The sequence below is a fragment of the Anoplolepis gracilipes genome, chromosome 13 (genome assembly GCF_047496725.1).
Source record: "Anoplolepis gracilipes chromosome 13, ASM4749672v1, whole genome shotgun sequence".
In the NCBI taxonomy this organism is placed as follows: Eukaryota; Metazoa; Arthropoda; class Insecta; order Hymenoptera; family Formicidae; genus Anoplolepis; species Anoplolepis gracilipes.
Genome location: NC_132982.1, coordinates 4,875,541 through 4,893,002, shown reverse-complemented (window position 1 = coordinate 4,893,002; position 17,462 = coordinate 4,875,541). Strand labels below are relative to the sequence as shown.

The following is a 17,462-nucleotide window of genomic DNA, read 5'->3' as shown; positions in this document are numbered from 1 at the left end:
AAAAAATATATATATATATATATATATATATAGAGAGAGAGAGAGAGAGAAAGAATTTGCGAAAAATATCTTGCGGTTAATTGTGATTCTGGGTGATTGAAAGTTGATACGAGAATAGTTTTGTTACGTATATCTCATCACGGTTTGTTATCGCTGACTCTTATAATTATCGTCTATATAATACATCAAATACAGTAAATACAATAATGTCTTAAAGTGAATATCAATAGCATCATGTATTATTGGATGAATAATTTAATTTCAACAATTAAATTATTTCTATATTGTTGATTCAGTCTATCAAGCGATTCATTAAAATCTACGTCCCACGTATTCAATGAAAGCATAATAATGTTATAAAAATTATGCTTATTATAAAAATGAAATTATATAATTAAACTTTTAAATTGTCGGAAAGATCTCCAAGAGCGTACTTTTGCACCTACTGAAAGAATTATGCGAAAAAACCTTGCCAGAGAGTACGTATACTTTAATAATTTTAATGACTTTAATAATTTTAATAATTTTAATAACTTTAATATTTATTATTAATTTTAATATTAATATTAATGTGATTATTTCTATACATCTTACAATTACGAGATTAAAACCAACGACTTGAGATTAAAATTTTTAGATGTAGACATTGCTCTTATTCTTTCGCGCAAACACAGATACAATGCAGATGAAAGCTGTTGCACATTATGCAAACGTTGATTTTAATTTTGGCTGCGATGCGGCATGATAATCCCGCAGGTATCGTAAGATGATCGCGCGTTTAATGTATTTTATTAATAAATTTCACACACACATACACACATACATTTTTAACTATTAATAATTTATTTACGCCTTGTGGCATTTAGAGCATTATCTTGGCAAGCACAGCATCATGAACATCGCGTAATATCACATTGGTCAAACCTAAAGAGAGTTTTAAATACTTATTTGCTTATGTATTTTCTATACATTGATCAGCGACTTGATTTCCCCATTTTTTTTCTTTTTTTTTAATAGTATGACTTTTTATCGAAAACCCACGTGCATGCGTTTGCCGCCTGACACGATATGGGTCATATGTTAAAAGTCTTTTAACATAATAGCTTGTATTTATTATTATTACTAATATTATAGATAGAATAACCTACGATATTTGGTATTAAGAATTCAAAAAGAAAGCCAAAAAAAAAGAGAAAATGCATATATTCTCCTGAGTAATAAACCGAGATTATTCCTGTCGACCCTTTTAGCACGGAGATATATTGGAACAGACTAATTAATCTAGCTACAATTATATTCTCTGACATTATATTCTCATGTAAACGCGTATGGCTCAAAATGTCTCGAGAATATCCACATTGAATTACGTCATTGTTCTGATTTTAAAATATGATACTTTGAAAATTTACTACATATGTGCACAAATATAAGTGATTAATCGATACTTGCCTCTATCTCTCATGTTGTAGAAACTCATGAGAGAAATGTCTATTGATCGTTGTCGAATGCGTCGCAAACATTTGGCAAATGTTTCCTAAATAGTGTACAATTATTTGTCACGTCTATAATATACACCTAACACACTTCCTGGAACGTATCTGGTATTTGTGAAACATTTGTCGAAACGGTTTCTCTCCCAACATTTGTAGTCGGTGCACTTTGCGCTGCACATTTTCTACAATGATAAATATAGTTAGCGAACTCTCTGTGTTTTCTCTTTGGCTAAAACACACGAAATTAATATTCACAGCATATTTACATATCAACAGAATTAGATCGATATATTCGCAACAAAACATGTACTGTTTCTAGTCTATGTAATTGAAGTAGTGTGCTTTATACGAAGAGCAAAATTTTTTATCGATCAATTTAGCGTTAAATAAACCGAGAGAATATTATATTTTTATTGTATTTTTATACGATTCTATACGAATTAAAGAGATACGTATCAACATTTAAAAACTTGATGCTCGACATATATGTTTAGAGAACTTTTCAAATATCCAATTTATTCTTCAATGATCCTGCATCCTGCTGCATAATTTAATCAATTTCTTCATATTTTTTTTATGCGAGATATCTTGATAAGATTTTTAAATCCGATGATTTCATACGCTATTTATGGCTACCCTACTGCGCGTCCACCTTGGATGCTCGCCGTTGCCTTCGCCTGATGCCCACTTTCTGACTCTTATTCGCCCACTCAAGTTTAACCATATGTTAAACGTCCAATTGTCCAAATATTCAATTAATCAACTGTCCAATTATCTCGCTCACAAGACAAGCGAGCGATAATGCTGCCGCTAGGAGATGCGACACGAGGGTGATAAATAGACCATGAGCTCGTTCAGGAACTTACATTATCTATGAGTCCGTCTTAGCAGGTAGTTTCGCACTCGCGTTGGAGTCATTGTCGATTCACGAAAGTTTTGTCGCTCTTATCACTTCGCTTCTCGAAACAGTCGACGTAGACAGCCGAAAGGTCGTGTCTCACGTTAAAACTTATAATCGCGCCCTTTCTTGACTTTATTCACGTCTCACTGTCGGAAATCCTCCCCTATCTGACGGACCTCCCTCGACGATCTGGTCCGGGAATGAAGAAAGAATCAAGTCCATCTAAAAACAGAAGATGGGAGACCATCAGTAGAGAGAAAGAGGGAGAACGAGACGTGTCAATGGAATTTCATTATCTGGTGGAATTTGAAGAGAGGGTAAATCGCGAGAGACGTTCTGCAGCGGATTACATTTGAACGAGAAAATCTGACTGACTGTGAACGCTGGTGTCTCGTCTCACACTGATATAGAGCGTGCTTGAGAAGCAAATGATTCGTAGATTAACTCTTAGCTTGACACTATATATTTTTGTTATCATTCAACCCGACATCTTGTGAGAAAAAAATTATTAAAATTTTTATAACGCGATGAAAATATAAAAACTATAGAGAAAAGAAAATATATAAAATTTTAACTAATTAAAAAGAAATTAATGTTATAATTTAATTAAGATGCTCTTTTATGTAGCTCTTAAATGTAGATTATCTTATTTCTTGATTATTTCCTCAGTTATATATTTGCGCGTTTCGATGTACATATCGAACTTTATATCTCCCTGAAAGTAGACTGAATATATAATCGTGTAGAAATTAAGTGATACATTAATTCTTCTTACGATAAACACTCTCGATGACATTTCTGTTGACATACGAATGCGGTAGGATTATAACATTATTTACGGAACTTTCTGATCGATGAGCAGATTTGAGAGGATTTGCGAAGCGGATTTGAAGTCTTCGAATTTTTTTCTTGTCGATATTTTCCTTTAGAGAGTTATCAAGTAAGACATCTACGTTACACATCCAAAGTCTTGAAAGAGCTTTATATCACTGAAAAACATTTAAAAAAAACTCGTTACGTTACGAAACATGTGTACTATTCTATTATGTGTTTAATATTAAAGAATTGATCATTTGTAAGTATTGCTAATATCTTGCAATAAAATAACATTCTGTCATATAATTGCAAATATAAATAAAAATAAATCATATTTATATTTATAAATCCAGTATTTAGCCTTGAAAAATACACTTTTACTTGCAAGATATAACAAATAAATATTACAAATAAATCAATATTTATAAAAATAATCATAAAACATTTCTTGAGTGTTATTATAAAAAGTTTTATTTACTAATGATTCACTTATTTTCCTTTATTTTCTCTTATATTTCTGTTATATGTTTCACACAAATGAATTAGTAGCAATTAATATTTAGGTGATAAATTATTTAAAAAATATTTGAAATATATATGTTTAGTTTTATAATTTATAAATACGTAATTTATATACATAACTTATGAGATAAATACGTAAGTATTATTAAAAGAAGATATAAGAAAAAAAATGTATTCTTTCTTGATTCAGATCTATCATAGTGATCTATCTTGTACATAGATCAGATTATTTTGCATAACCTTTTATTTTTTTATATTAAATATCTCAGAAGTTTATTTAAATTTTAAGAATTATAATATTACTAAATTCCATTTTTATGTTTGATAAAATTTAAAAAATTGTAACATTAAAAATATAACTCCCTAAATATATATATATTTTTTTTAATATTCTGTACATGCTTTTGGCATGCTTCGATTGTTCTTATCATATTTCTCGATATTCACAATTTTTTATGGAAATATTATTTTTTTTAAATACTGCAGTTTAATTCATATAAAGTTATTGTTAGAATTAATTGTTTTCAATACATATACGTAAAAGTTTATAACTGCAATACGAAACGTGTGAAAATATAAATGAACACGTGCAACAATATATAACAATAATTAATACTATAATTAACACATGCAACAATCAACGGATTTTTAACCAAAAAGCATCATCTCAATTTTTCCTGCAAAATTAATTTTTGCTGCTATGTAGAAATGCAAGAGCGACAATTGGTTAAGCGGTATTAAATGACAAAATTGCGGCCATTCGTAATTTATAAATATCCCTTCGTTTACCGCGATGCAAAACGGAAAGGCCGAATTGAACAATGCCGAACTCGTGCTTCTCCGATTATTTTTCATGTGTTAAAACAAATGTATACAAAATATGTATATAAAAAATTAATATTTAAAATAAATAGTGCTTTTAAAGGATTTCTGATAAAATTGGATATAAAGCGAAATAATTAATGTTTGATCATTTTTCTGTATTTTAAAAAGCGAAAAATCATATGAGTAAGTCACGCAAATAAATCTAAAGAAAATATATTGTCATTAAAATGCAATAAAAATACATACGTGCAGTCATTTTAAAAACGTAACGTCATAAGTTATAGAACAAAATTGTTGGTTCAGATAGACTGATTGATTTATTTAACTTTTCATTTTTCTACTTTTTACAAGAATTATTATTGTTTAAGTAAACATTAAAATCTAGTTTTACTTTACGTTCAAGTATCAATCCTTATTTTATTTATAAATTAAAAATAGTAAAAAATAATTAATCTTAAAAATTGTTCACGATTCTGAATATCTAAAATCTTTTCTTTAGAAAAATATAAGTTTTCATTGAAGATTCAATTGTATTATTTTAAATAAAAAATGTTCAAAAAAAAATGCTAATTTTTGGCAAATATCGCATTATACACGTTTTCTCGATATAATACTCTCGAATATATATATATATCAATCTAAATGTTTTCCAAATTTCCACGATGCCATGTGCCATTGTATCAAGCTATTATAAAGTAAGCTCAACTCAATATTTGGATATGCCGCGAAGTCAGATATAAGAAAAAATCCGTGCGATAAATTTAAAGCGGCCAATATCGGTATCGATGTTAAATTTGAATACGAAATGAATGACGACGTTGACGGACTATTCAATTTACCTCGATCGAATCATGTTTCCTTCATTTACGACATTCGTGGACAAGCGTGGTTGACAAGCGGATATTCGTGGCGCATGCACGGGCTTTCTAACAGTGTCCAGTCAACCAGGTTCGTTCGCCGACCAAGATGTCGCAAAACAACTTCACGGATGGACTACAAGATGAGGATTGGTCGAGTTTCGGGATCTCGACCCGCGGAAGGAGTTTCGAATCCACCTAAATCATGCATGCAGAAACGGAGGATTGTGGGACAGAACCTTGGCTCAAGTTAAGGTTAAAAGTTTTCAAATCACAAAAGTCGTGTATCGGACAGTTAAAACCTTTTAGCTGATAGACAGCGGCCTCAAAATTCAATAGAGGAGATACTAAAGTTCGATAAAGCATCTCCTTTTTCTTCTTCTTTTTTATCTTCTCTACTTTCTTCTTTATAATACCGCAATAATTTGAGTAAGAGCATTATATAATCGAATTATCCATTTAGTCTTTTTTTTCATGAGTTTATAAAAGTCTTTTTTATCGGTTTTATAAAAGCAGATGTAAAATTAGCAGCGAAAAATATTTTCCGCAATAAAACATGTAATTCTCCCATAAATCTATCATAAAGCTATTAAAACCGTACGCGCTTTTCCCACGTGTTTTTGTTACTTTTAAAGACTTTATATACGATTACTTGCTATTGTTTGTCAAGTATCGATATGATGTGCAATTCATTTTAACTCAAATGCAGCCGCATATTTAAGATTAATATATTGTCAAAGGTCACGTCGTAAATTGCGAATAAATTCTTTCAAATATATTCCTGCTATTTCCACGATTTCTGATTTTTATAGTATATTGTAAACGTTGTTGCTCTTTATTCGAGTCCTTAAGCAAAAATAATTTCATATCTACATAACTCTTGCGCTTTATTCATACATTAAATTAAATTAAAAGCGGTTTGCCGAGAAATTATGGTAACTTTTTAATGATATTACAAGGCCAACTTTTTAAATCACTGCAGGGGAAAAAATTGCTGGCACTCTCTCTCTTTTATAAAATAACGGAAAGGAAATTCGCAGAGTATATTTTTGAAAGATCGATAAACGCAATTTTGCGCAACTCTGTCATTCTATCTTTCGTTCTAGCCGATGATACCAAAACGAAATGGGCTATTGACATGTATAACAAACAACTGACAGCACGGCGTACCTCACGCTGGTGCTTCTGGTCTGGCTGAGACTGGGATGCCTCGTTACGGATGACCGGTAGCCTCTTCTAGGGCAGCAAATCCATCCGCCACAGGCAGCCGACAGGAAGCTTTCCCTGAAGTGCTTGGACATAAACCCGTATACTATCGGGTTTATACAACTGCAATGCCAAATAGCGGATTAAGGGAGCGAACGGATTGAAAGTCGCCGACAGCTGGACCGCGGGTGATACAGCCGCAGTTGCGAACACGCGCAGTTCGAAATCCGAAATGAAATTCGCACTTTAAATCTGGAATGCGTAAGCGCTCCGCGCAATTTCGACCCATCTCCATTTTACATGCAAATCCTGTATCGACTATTTTATTTCAAGTGAATCCCGCCCACCAACTTTGTCCGAAGAACAAAAAGAAAAAGCGCATTGTGAATATCCTATGAAGGAAGAGCAAAAGCTGGAGAATACTCTCTTTTTATATGAATATATTTCGAAAATTCTATTCTAAGCAACTCGAATACATGAATGAGATATTTTTAATAATACATAATATATCATTTAATAATACATAATATCATTAGAAATTAATAATTTATATATATATATATATATATATATATATATATATATATATAAAATGAAATAGAACAGCATTTTTTATCCGTTAAATGTTTAAAAAAAATGTTAAACGTTTGTCACATTTCAAATAAAAAAGAATAAAATACTTTAAATTAAATATTGTTACGTTCTCTCAGAAAATAATATTTGTAATAATTTGATTTAACAAATTAAACAAATTTAAAACGGAATTGTACAAATTTACTGAATAACAGTAATTCACTTTGTTTAATCTGTTTATATGCATGAAATTCGTTCTAGTTTCACATAGTTTACATTCAGTTTTTTTCTTACAAAAATTTTGTTCGCAGCAAAAAAAACGCAATAATAGCAGAACCAGATTGAAAAATGAGAGACTAACGTTTCGAAGTTTGTATTAAAATAAAAGTCTCTATTATCTCAATATCAAAATTTGTTTGTGATCGCTAAACAGTTAGATGATCTTTTTTTACAAGTCCAGTTCTCTCTACTAATATGTGCTGTCTGAGAGCACACATGGAGAGGTCTGTATTTACAAGAACGGTCCAAAGACAAGTCAAACTTGGTAAACTTGCTAAACTCTGCCACGAAGGTTTTTCCTTCCGTCCAATCGAGAAAAGTTAGGAGCTACTTTAAAATTTGAGATGATATTTCTCCTGCTAATGTTCGCCAAACTTCTAACATAGTAACCGAAAATTTAAAATATAAAATATCAGAGTTTAGTTATAAAATTGAGTCTTAAGTCACTTTTATATAAAAGTAAAGTAAAAAATATTGTTTTTCTGTTCTTCAAACAAGTTACTTTATTATGTAAAAATAATTTAAGCTAAAGCTAATGTTTCAAAAAACTTTGTTTGTTTGACAATAAACTGTGACGTACGAAATTGTCAAGTATACAGAGAAAGATCACTATTTGAAAAATTTATATTTCATATTAAGAGAAAAAAATTAAATTTGAAATTATACTATAATTTCACTGTGTTTTCTGATCCATTTTATTTAAGCGTTAATTACTAATTTGCTTTTCCATTCACAAAAAGCTTCTCTTTTTTAGGAACCTTGTAATCAATCTCATATCGTCATCCAGTGGTCTCCAGTATTTACAGTGTCGAGAGAACTGTTATAGGAAAAAAAGTTAGTCTCTCAATGGAAAAGCCCTGTCCAGAGTACAAAATTTATTAAAAGTGCTACTCAAAGGACGAATTGTATTTGTCGATCGTTCAGAAAAATGCATTACATTCAAATGAGAGAGAGAGAGAGAGAGAGAGAGAGAGAGAAGGAAGGAAGGAAAATTTCCTTAAATTTAAATATAAATTTTTTATTTAATATTTAAGACAAAAAGAAAGAGAGATTATAATTTTTCAATATATAGATATCTCTCTTTAATTGAATTGAAATTAAATTTTTATTAAAATAAACTGAATTGTATGTACATACATACGTCATAAAACAAAACGAAGTTTTGTTCATTTATTCATCATATGCTACAGATTTAATTCCTCAATATTACATATCTTTCAAAATAAAATTAATTCTTCTCGCTAAAAATTCGATATGAGATCTGTTAAAAAAGCGAAATTTGTCAAAGAAACCACATGAAAGGTAATAAAAAAGCTTTTCGCGTTCCAATAAAAATCAAATTAAATTAAAAGCATAAAATAAAATCACGCAAATGGAGAACGCGCGGTTACTTTCTGTTGTAGATACGTAAAATAAGAAATAATATTAATTTTTTTCGAAAGGCAAAGATAATGTGAATTTTTTTAAGAACGGATATGGATACGGCAGAAACCAGATGAGGCGGAGAATGCAATGTTTTCTCGCAACGACCAGAATCATTTCAATAGTATGCAATTTATCTATTGCATTCAATGTTGTTGCCTAGCAGCGACACGACTTGTTAAGCTAATCAGAGGTTGTTAGTAAAATGACACACGGTATATTCGCAGAGACGGCTATTACAGTTATCATTCTATATCTCGCATATGTAAAAAGCGAGCGACATGAAAGAGAGAGCGAGTACGCACATTTGGCGAAAATAATTCCACGCACGTGTCCTTGCCGCGTCGTTGCAATTCAATGCAGAGATGATCAAAATTTCAATTCTAACCGCAAATATATACCTACATAGTGTAATTTCATAAGAATAAATTGTATATTCGAAAGCATATAAAACATCAAATAAATATTTCATAAAAGAGTTGTCACAAATCAAATTTACATGTCAAAAAGATCAAACATCAAATCCAATCAATACGTTTATATATATATATATATATATTTTTTTTTTTTTTTTTTTTATGTAGTACCACAAGTTTTCTACATTTGTACTTTTTACGAAAAAATTGAAACTCGTGAAAATAAATATTTGCATCATTGAAACGGAACTAACTATCGTATTGTATATACGCATTGTTAAAAAATAATGTTTTAGTTAACTTTGGAATTTTCAAAGAATGCAATCCATGTTCCATTCATAACGAATGATTCAATAATAGTAGAGAGGGTATAAATATGGAACAACATATACACAGAATGGCAAGGCTCTAACTTTGTGAATTTTGTATTTAAATGATAACTTTGTAAATTGATAAATAGTGACACGCCTGTCGCTCTATTTGATTATTTTATCCTACCTACAGAACTGCTTCCTATCGTCTGTTATGTTGTTTTCAACACAGATGCAAAATCCATATCAATTTATATATTTACCTTAAAATATAGTTCAATTTTCATTTGATAATATTTAGAAAAACCTATTTCAAGGAATGTTAAACAAATTTATGTACTTAATAAACATAAAAAATAAATAAAATACATCTACGTCCAATAAATTTTTCAAACTTTTGTTTCGCAACTTAAGTTTTGTGTGTATTAAATCAGAAGCATACTACTTTAAAAGATATTAAAAATAATTTCGAACAAATAAAGATTTAGTTAAATATTCTCCATATTTTTCTGTCTAAATGTAAATTCTATAGTAAAGAAAGATATTTCATGTACTTGTATTTCTCCTTCTACTAGTTTACATGTTACAATCATGTATAGACTGCATCTATTGGCGAAATGGAACGTCTGACCAGCGAGGCGCTTTCTCTACTGATAATACGAGCCTGCAAACGATCCTCTGGAAGTGGCAACCTCCACAATGATTATGTTTACGTGAAAGACGGGTTACTACAGGCATGTGAGGTCGGTTTTAAATTAATGACTCTCCGGCGTTTAATCTCGGATACAAACCCATGGTTGTACATACCTGTTAAAGTAGGCCATCAATTGAAACACGGTGTTGAGATGTTTGTGCGTCCCGCCCTTGATACGAGGCAAGATACCGTAAGCGGTCAGCACGTTGTCGATGAGCATCGGGGCCCAGCAAATAGCGAATAACACCACAACAGCCACTAACATCTTCACCACCTGTTGATAAAGTCTTTCTGAGCAGTCATAAAACAATTTTCCGACACTTAAGTGTAGTTTACAGGAGCCAATATTATTTACAGCCCACGCGATATATACGGAACATCCCATTATAGTAGTAGTATAAAAATATATCGAACATAACTAGGGTTTATCGAAGAACGTGGGCGATTTTATTCCGAGTATATAACTAGGAGTATTTCATCCCGTTAATTTAATCACGATTACACGCGATTTATGGCCTTTAAAAATTGCTCTTTCCTTAATCATTCTTTTAAAATAAAATTAAAAAATTATTCTCCTTTTTGATATAATCTTCTTAAATCTATGAGCTTTTTAAATGAATATGATAAATTCCAAATTATTAAAAATATTTAAAAATTAATTAATAATACGATATTTAGGAACAATTAGATTATTGAGAGAGTCTGCAAACGCACGTTTTGAATTTATAGCTAGCTATTTTTCAACATGTAAACAAAGTGAAATTTGCAAAATCAAACCTGCTTCATGGTCCGTGATTCATCATCATTCTCGTCCCGACGCGATTTACGCTCGTTTCCACTCTGTCGTTGCGTCATTGGTATAGATTCCGTGTCCACGCTGTTTGGACTCAATCTAAAACAGATTAAAACTACTATGATCGTGTGCAAGAGGATCTCGTAGTAATCACGTATTGTTAATACTATCGATGCCATACTCCACTGGTTCCGGACTGAAAGGATCAAAAACAAATCAGTTATTTGCAAACTACTTCAAACAGAGGCAAACAGCAAAGTTTAATACGATTCAATAAAAATAGTTCAAACAGCTTTTTTTATAAATATAAATCCATTCAAGACCTTAATAATTATATAATTATTCTTAATAAAAATTTAATATTATAATATATGTGAGATAAATAGTATTCCAACTATTTATATTATATTTTTTAATTTTCACCGTTAAATACGACATTCAGAAAGATTTACATAAAAACAAGAATTTTTGCATTTTGTTTGCTATGGAATTTCTTTTCATCAGTATATGACAACAATTTTATTTTACAATTGAAAGATTAATTAAAGATTGAAGGATAATAATTCTAAAATAATTTATTTACGCGATTAAAAATTTTTATTTAATGACGTTAGATTTTGTATATATAATATTCTAAGATTAAAGGCAATGATTAAAAACGCTTTTTCTTCTATGCATTTGATTTTTTCAAATGCATACGCGATTTTCTAAAGAAAAAAATCTTTATTTTTCTCATAAAAGAGTCTGTATTTAAGTAAACTAAAATTGATGGTAGGTTCTAATTAATTAAAATAATCACGAAAATTATACAGTCTTATTCTAAAAATATTCTTTCCTTTAAATATGTACGTTTCGTTTGCGTTTAGTTTTTGTGATAAGTTGAAAAGTTAAAGATTATTATATAATAATAATTCTAAAATAATTTATCTACGCGATTAAAAATTTTGATTTAATGACGTTACATTTTGTATATATAATATTCTAAGATTAAAGACAATAATTAAAAACGCTTTTCCTTCTATGCATTTGATTTTTTTCAAATGCATAGGCGATTTTCTAAAGAAAAAATCTTTATATTTTTCTCATAAAAAAGTCTCTAAAATTGATGGTAGGTTTTAATTAATTAAAATAATCACGAAAATTATACAGTCTTATTCTAAAAATATTCTTTCCTTTATATGTACGTTTCGTTTGCGTTTAGTTTTTGTGATAAGTTGAAAAGTTTATCTGCAAACTTTATTCTTTTTCGGTAACAAACAGAAACATAGCTCCAGGACACTTTGTGCTATAAACAGAAATATATCCGAGGATATTTTTGTTCTATATATATATATATATATATATATATATATATATATATAAATTAATACAAAGAATAACTTTTTTTTAAGAGGTAGGAACTTTTTCAATTTATGCATCAGGTTATCAAAATATCTGTCGATATAAATTTCTCCAATTATCGATAGAACAAGATCTCTCAAGCTATTTCTAAATGCACATGCCGAGCGGCTGTTTAGAAATGCGCACTTGCTAAGATGTTTTACGAGATGTGAGAAAGACGGTGAAGTCAAGTTAAGTCATAAAGTGCAAGCGCATTCGCCATCATGTTTGCCGATCGCCCTCGATCTATTTCAGGCAAACTGCCAGCGGCCTCCACTTTCTAAAGAAGCGCTATAGGACTACGATCAATTGGCAAAAGTTTGCTTTCCGCCTAAGTTAAATATCACTGTGCGTTCACACATATAGCTAATAGTAAGAGACACGATAATTAAAGCAATTATAGACCTTTTGCGATATTTCTAATAAATAAAATTTGTGTGCCTTAGGCTTTTTATATGCACGCTGTGCTATAAATCAAACTATCAAACATAAGTTAAGTTCCCTTTATAATTTAATGACATCGAAGCGAATTGTTTTAAACTTTCTCATCTACTTTTTCATTATATATTTTAATTTTGTTGTTTCTTAGAGTCAAAAATTAACATGAAGTTTCGTTACGATTTCTCGTTTGCATCACGAGCCACGAATCGCGAATGAAATCTCACGAGATGATATTATTTTAGAGCGACATTTGCCAACTGATATGCGCGAAACACGTTTGTAAATGAAAACGTGATCCTCCTCATCGTGTATTATCATCGACCGACCTCGATATGAAATTCGATGAAGTTTCCGAAAATCCAGCTATTGAATTGCAATTTACATTAAATTGCTGGAATGTTGTGTCACGGAACGTCCATCAAATATCGAAAAATGCGAATTTCCTCCCTCGTCCTTCTATTTTCTCACGATTAGTGATTGACGTTCGCGACGAGATAATCGACGTTTCATACGAGACGAGAAAACACGCTTCTCGATCACTTTAGAGCTGTCGCACTATGAAAGGCAAATAACAGTTTATGCGGCCATTTGTGGATTACCATGTCCGCGCCTATAACGAACGTCGCGTGTAAATTAATGATCGACGCAGTCGGATTCACGCCGATTATTCTGCATACGGTGGAATAAACGATAGAATTTTCGCTCATACGAAATTTCCAAATGCGTGCACGTTTGTTGTGTATCTCATGAGCATGAAATATTATTGCTATTAATAAATTTAACGATCTACACGTATTACCTATAGCTATATTAAGTTACTAATTGCGCTTTATATAATTCAAAAGGTTTTATTGCTTTAGTCTAAGAAATTCTGCAAAGTAACATAAAGGTCATTATTATTTTTTATTACAATTAATTTTATTAATCATGTTAATTATATTTCCCTTTTTGATTTCTTTTCCTTTTTCTGTTTGCGACAATGTCTTGATAAATGTAGGTATTGAATGATATATATTTTTGAGATCTAAAATTCAATTATCAATAAGTTGCATCAATCTTATATAAATTAAAAATTTAAAAGATATTTTCGAGGAAATTTTTTTTAGTTTCTCGCCAAGCAGGAGATGCATCCAAGTAAAAACTCGGTTTGATTAATCACTTCCCCTTGGACTGCAGGTCACATCGAAATTATTGGAAATTCGCACGATTGGACAAGTGATTAGACGATACGATATATATTATCCGAGTTTTTTTCGTTCAACGGTATAAGAACGAACTGACTTGTCAATGGACAAAAGAAATTGTACAAGTTTTAAAACACGAACTCGAGGAATAAAAGTAGAGCCACTCACTGGCATGAGTATATGTATGTACATATGTATAATATAATTGCGTATGAGTATGAGTATGAGTGCGCGAATATCCTTGCTATCACAAGTCGTTACTTAAAGAGAGATTATACAGAACGATATAAACATAAATTTCAATTAAATAAAAATAATATTAAATTTTTCGAAAAAGTATTATATTATAAATTGAAAATGATTTAAAAGAGTGGAATTTTGTCCAAATATCCAGAGACGGAAAGAAAAGTGACAATTTGGATTTTCTCTGGACTTACGCGTGTCGCGACGTCATGTGATATCGGCGCTTCATAACGCGCCAGATTTCCCAGCAGATGGTCGCGTAGCAAAATGCCATGATGGTCAGCGGTAGTAGGAGAACCACGACCAGCATGTAGACCTCGTGGAACCGCCACAGAAGTCCGGCTTCGGAATCACGAACGCACCAGTAAGCAATCCATCTCACTCCGACCTTCTTGTGCGTCTGAAACATAGAAAAGATCAAAGAAAGGTAAATAAAGAGATACGAGAAATGAGAAAGCATGCTATTCTAAAATCTCTGACGAGACACGTTTTCTCGTGACGAGCGACTTTTTCATCTCATACTTACAACCGCGTTTATTAAGTCGTTAGACCAACATTTACATATACCGGCGATAAGATTTTGCCGGCGCATACAAGAGAGATTTTTATCGCTCCTCCGCCATTTACTTCACGGCGCCGTAAAAAGGATCAGCATCCGTGCTCCACGCTTTATTAATCCTTTACGACGTGACTCTTTTCCTTTGGATACAACAAACGGTCTTACGCATCCGATAATGGGATATTTACCGAACAATGTGAGACATGAAAAGAGAATTCTTTTAAATCTTTATATCTTTTGCGAAAAGAAGACTAAAGGAATAAGAATCGTGATTGAAGCTAAATAAGGAGTTTTCTCAGTTTTCAAAAGCTTTCGCGATCGAGCACACTTATACTTTACAACATTAATTTCAACACGAATCTAAGGATGTGTCTTTCTAGATTTTATAACGAAAGAAAGCAAGGCCTAAAATCATAAATAATAAAAAATCTCTATTAATATTTGATAAATACTTTGGAAAAGAAAGATAAAAAGATTCTCATTCTTTTGAGAAAATTACGTTCAAAGTACATGGGAAATTGAATAAAAAATAGCTGTTTTATTATAAATATAATTTTTTGCCAAAAGCTTTTGCGAACAATATCATTGAGATCGAGTATCTCTATTTCGAGCACTGAATTCTTCTTCATTCGCGTTTTATTCTCGGCGGCTCTATAACTTTTATGCCAGATCTGTGCAAAAACTTCATTTACTTCAATCCTTCAGTCTGTTTGACAAGAGTCCTTCGTATAAAAAACTTCTCTTCCGGTGAGTTTCACTTTGAAAATATTATGATTGATTCAAAAATTAAATTTTACATTCCCGACTGCATCACGATTACAATCGATTTATCTCTCATATGTCGATGAAAAGTTCTTATCTTGTGTAGAATACAATTTTTACAACATTGTTCGATTGAACAAACGTGTCTCAATTAATGGTTTTGAAAGTTTTCTCTGAAGAAGAATATAATAAAAGTGAATTTTGAAGCTTCAATCCATGTGTTCATCTCCTATATTTTAACGTTTACTCATGACCGTGGTTCAATTATAGATAACATATACGAGACCATAAGGTCTTGTCATTATGCTCACGGATAACACTCCTCTATCAAATGGGTGCATTAAGTGCAAAGTATGAATGTGGATCAGAGTGTCGTTACTAATACAGTTTTGAGGCATCTTGAATATGCAGATAATAAGACATACTTATCAAGCTTCCTATTCGCACACGAAAATGTGCTCTAGGGAAATTTCCGCCGGCTGGAAATCCAATCACGTTGGATTCTCTCTGGATTTTCCACTACACGACCGATTATCCGGGCTTAGCGGCGTATCTTTTTAACGCTCAGATAAATTGTCATTTTTCAAAGTAAGTGGGTGGAGCGGCGTGTATCAACTTTATCGGACATACAATTACGGGGCGTATCGTTTTCGAATTTCATGGTTGTACCTAGCGTGGGCGAGAGCGAAATATGTATCGCCTAGTATCATATTGTGTATCTGAATATCAAAGTTTACCAATACTACCGCGTGCCGTGCAAAACAGAATAATAAATTGTCAGTGCGAAAAATTATATATACCAATAAGTTACTTCGAGCGTATTGTTTACGTTCAGCAAAAAATCGCTTCAAAATTCGATATCGTTTAATGTATTTGAATTAGTATTTGATGGACTTTTAATATACATGTGCGCAGAATATTTTCCAAATCTGTAGCAAATTTAATATAAACTGGTTTAATAAATACTCCATTATGTGATGTAACTTGTATTATACATGAATTGTAAATTAATTCATTGAATTACGCTGGCGTAAGTTCTCATCAATTTTTTAAATTAATTTCTCCTTTCCGAGAAATTGTCAAATATCACTACAAGATAAAGAGTAAAATGCTTTTATAAATTCAGCATCCCGTGGATAGAAATAAATGTTAAGCAAATTTCGCTTTTATATAGTGTTTAATTATAGATTAAAAATATTTAATGTTAAAAATTAAAAACGATAATACGCAACTTAATTAAAACACCAAGAAAGTATGTGAAAGAATACACGCATACCTGTGTAAAAATCATTGGAATTCCTAATAGAAACGACGCAATCCAAGTTATAATCACGATCTTGCGAGCTTGACTTATGGTGCACGTGTACTGCGCTCTCATTGGATGCACTATCGCGTAATATCTGAAACAGTATGAAAATTATTACAAAATAATATACATTTTAAGAAGTTGTATTTCAAACATCAATATGTATGTATATAGCAACATATTCATATATTTAAAATAAAAACATATTAAGTAATTAACAATCTAAGTGTTTGCAGAATAAAACAAATATAGAGATATGAAATACTACCATCAATTTTAATTCAGAGGCATTATATTGATGTGAAAAACAATATTTATTGAAATAAAATCGATTTATTTTCATCAATAAACAAATGAATCACTATTAAAACAATAAAAATATTGCAAAATTGTACGAAGTATTTCTGAAAGAGCTTCATACATTAATTGCGATTCTCGCAACGTGATTTCTAGATTTATAAAACGTTCTATCTTGTCCT

At 31.0% G+C, this 17,462-nt stretch overlaps 1 protein-coding gene across 1 annotated transcript in view; it reads right to left on the bottom strand.

The window, feature by feature from the left end:
- Nucleotides 1-75: 75 nt before the first annotated feature.
- Nucleotides 76-17,462, bottom strand: part of LOC140672652 (pyroglutamylated RF-amide peptide receptor) — a 41,955-nt gene continuing 24,568 nt past the window's right edge. The window contains exons 3-10 of the mRNA XM_072904975.1: nt 16,954-17,077; nt 14,551-14,756; nt 11,093-11,207; nt 10,429-10,589; nt 6,585-6,743; nt 5,397-5,612; nt 3,170-3,383; nt 76-2,616 (exon numbers count right to left, since the gene is read on the bottom strand). Of these exons, the coding sequence (XP_072761076.1) occupies nt 5,540-5,612; nt 6,585-6,743; nt 10,429-10,589; nt 11,093-11,207; nt 14,551-14,756; nt 16,954-17,077 (838 nt within the window). The 3' untranslated portion in view covers nt 76-2,616; nt 3,170-3,383; nt 5,397-5,539. The remainder of the gene's footprint in view (nt 2,617-3,169; nt 3,384-5,396; nt 5,613-6,584; nt 6,744-10,428; nt 10,590-11,092; nt 11,208-14,550; nt 14,757-16,953; nt 17,078-17,462) is intronic.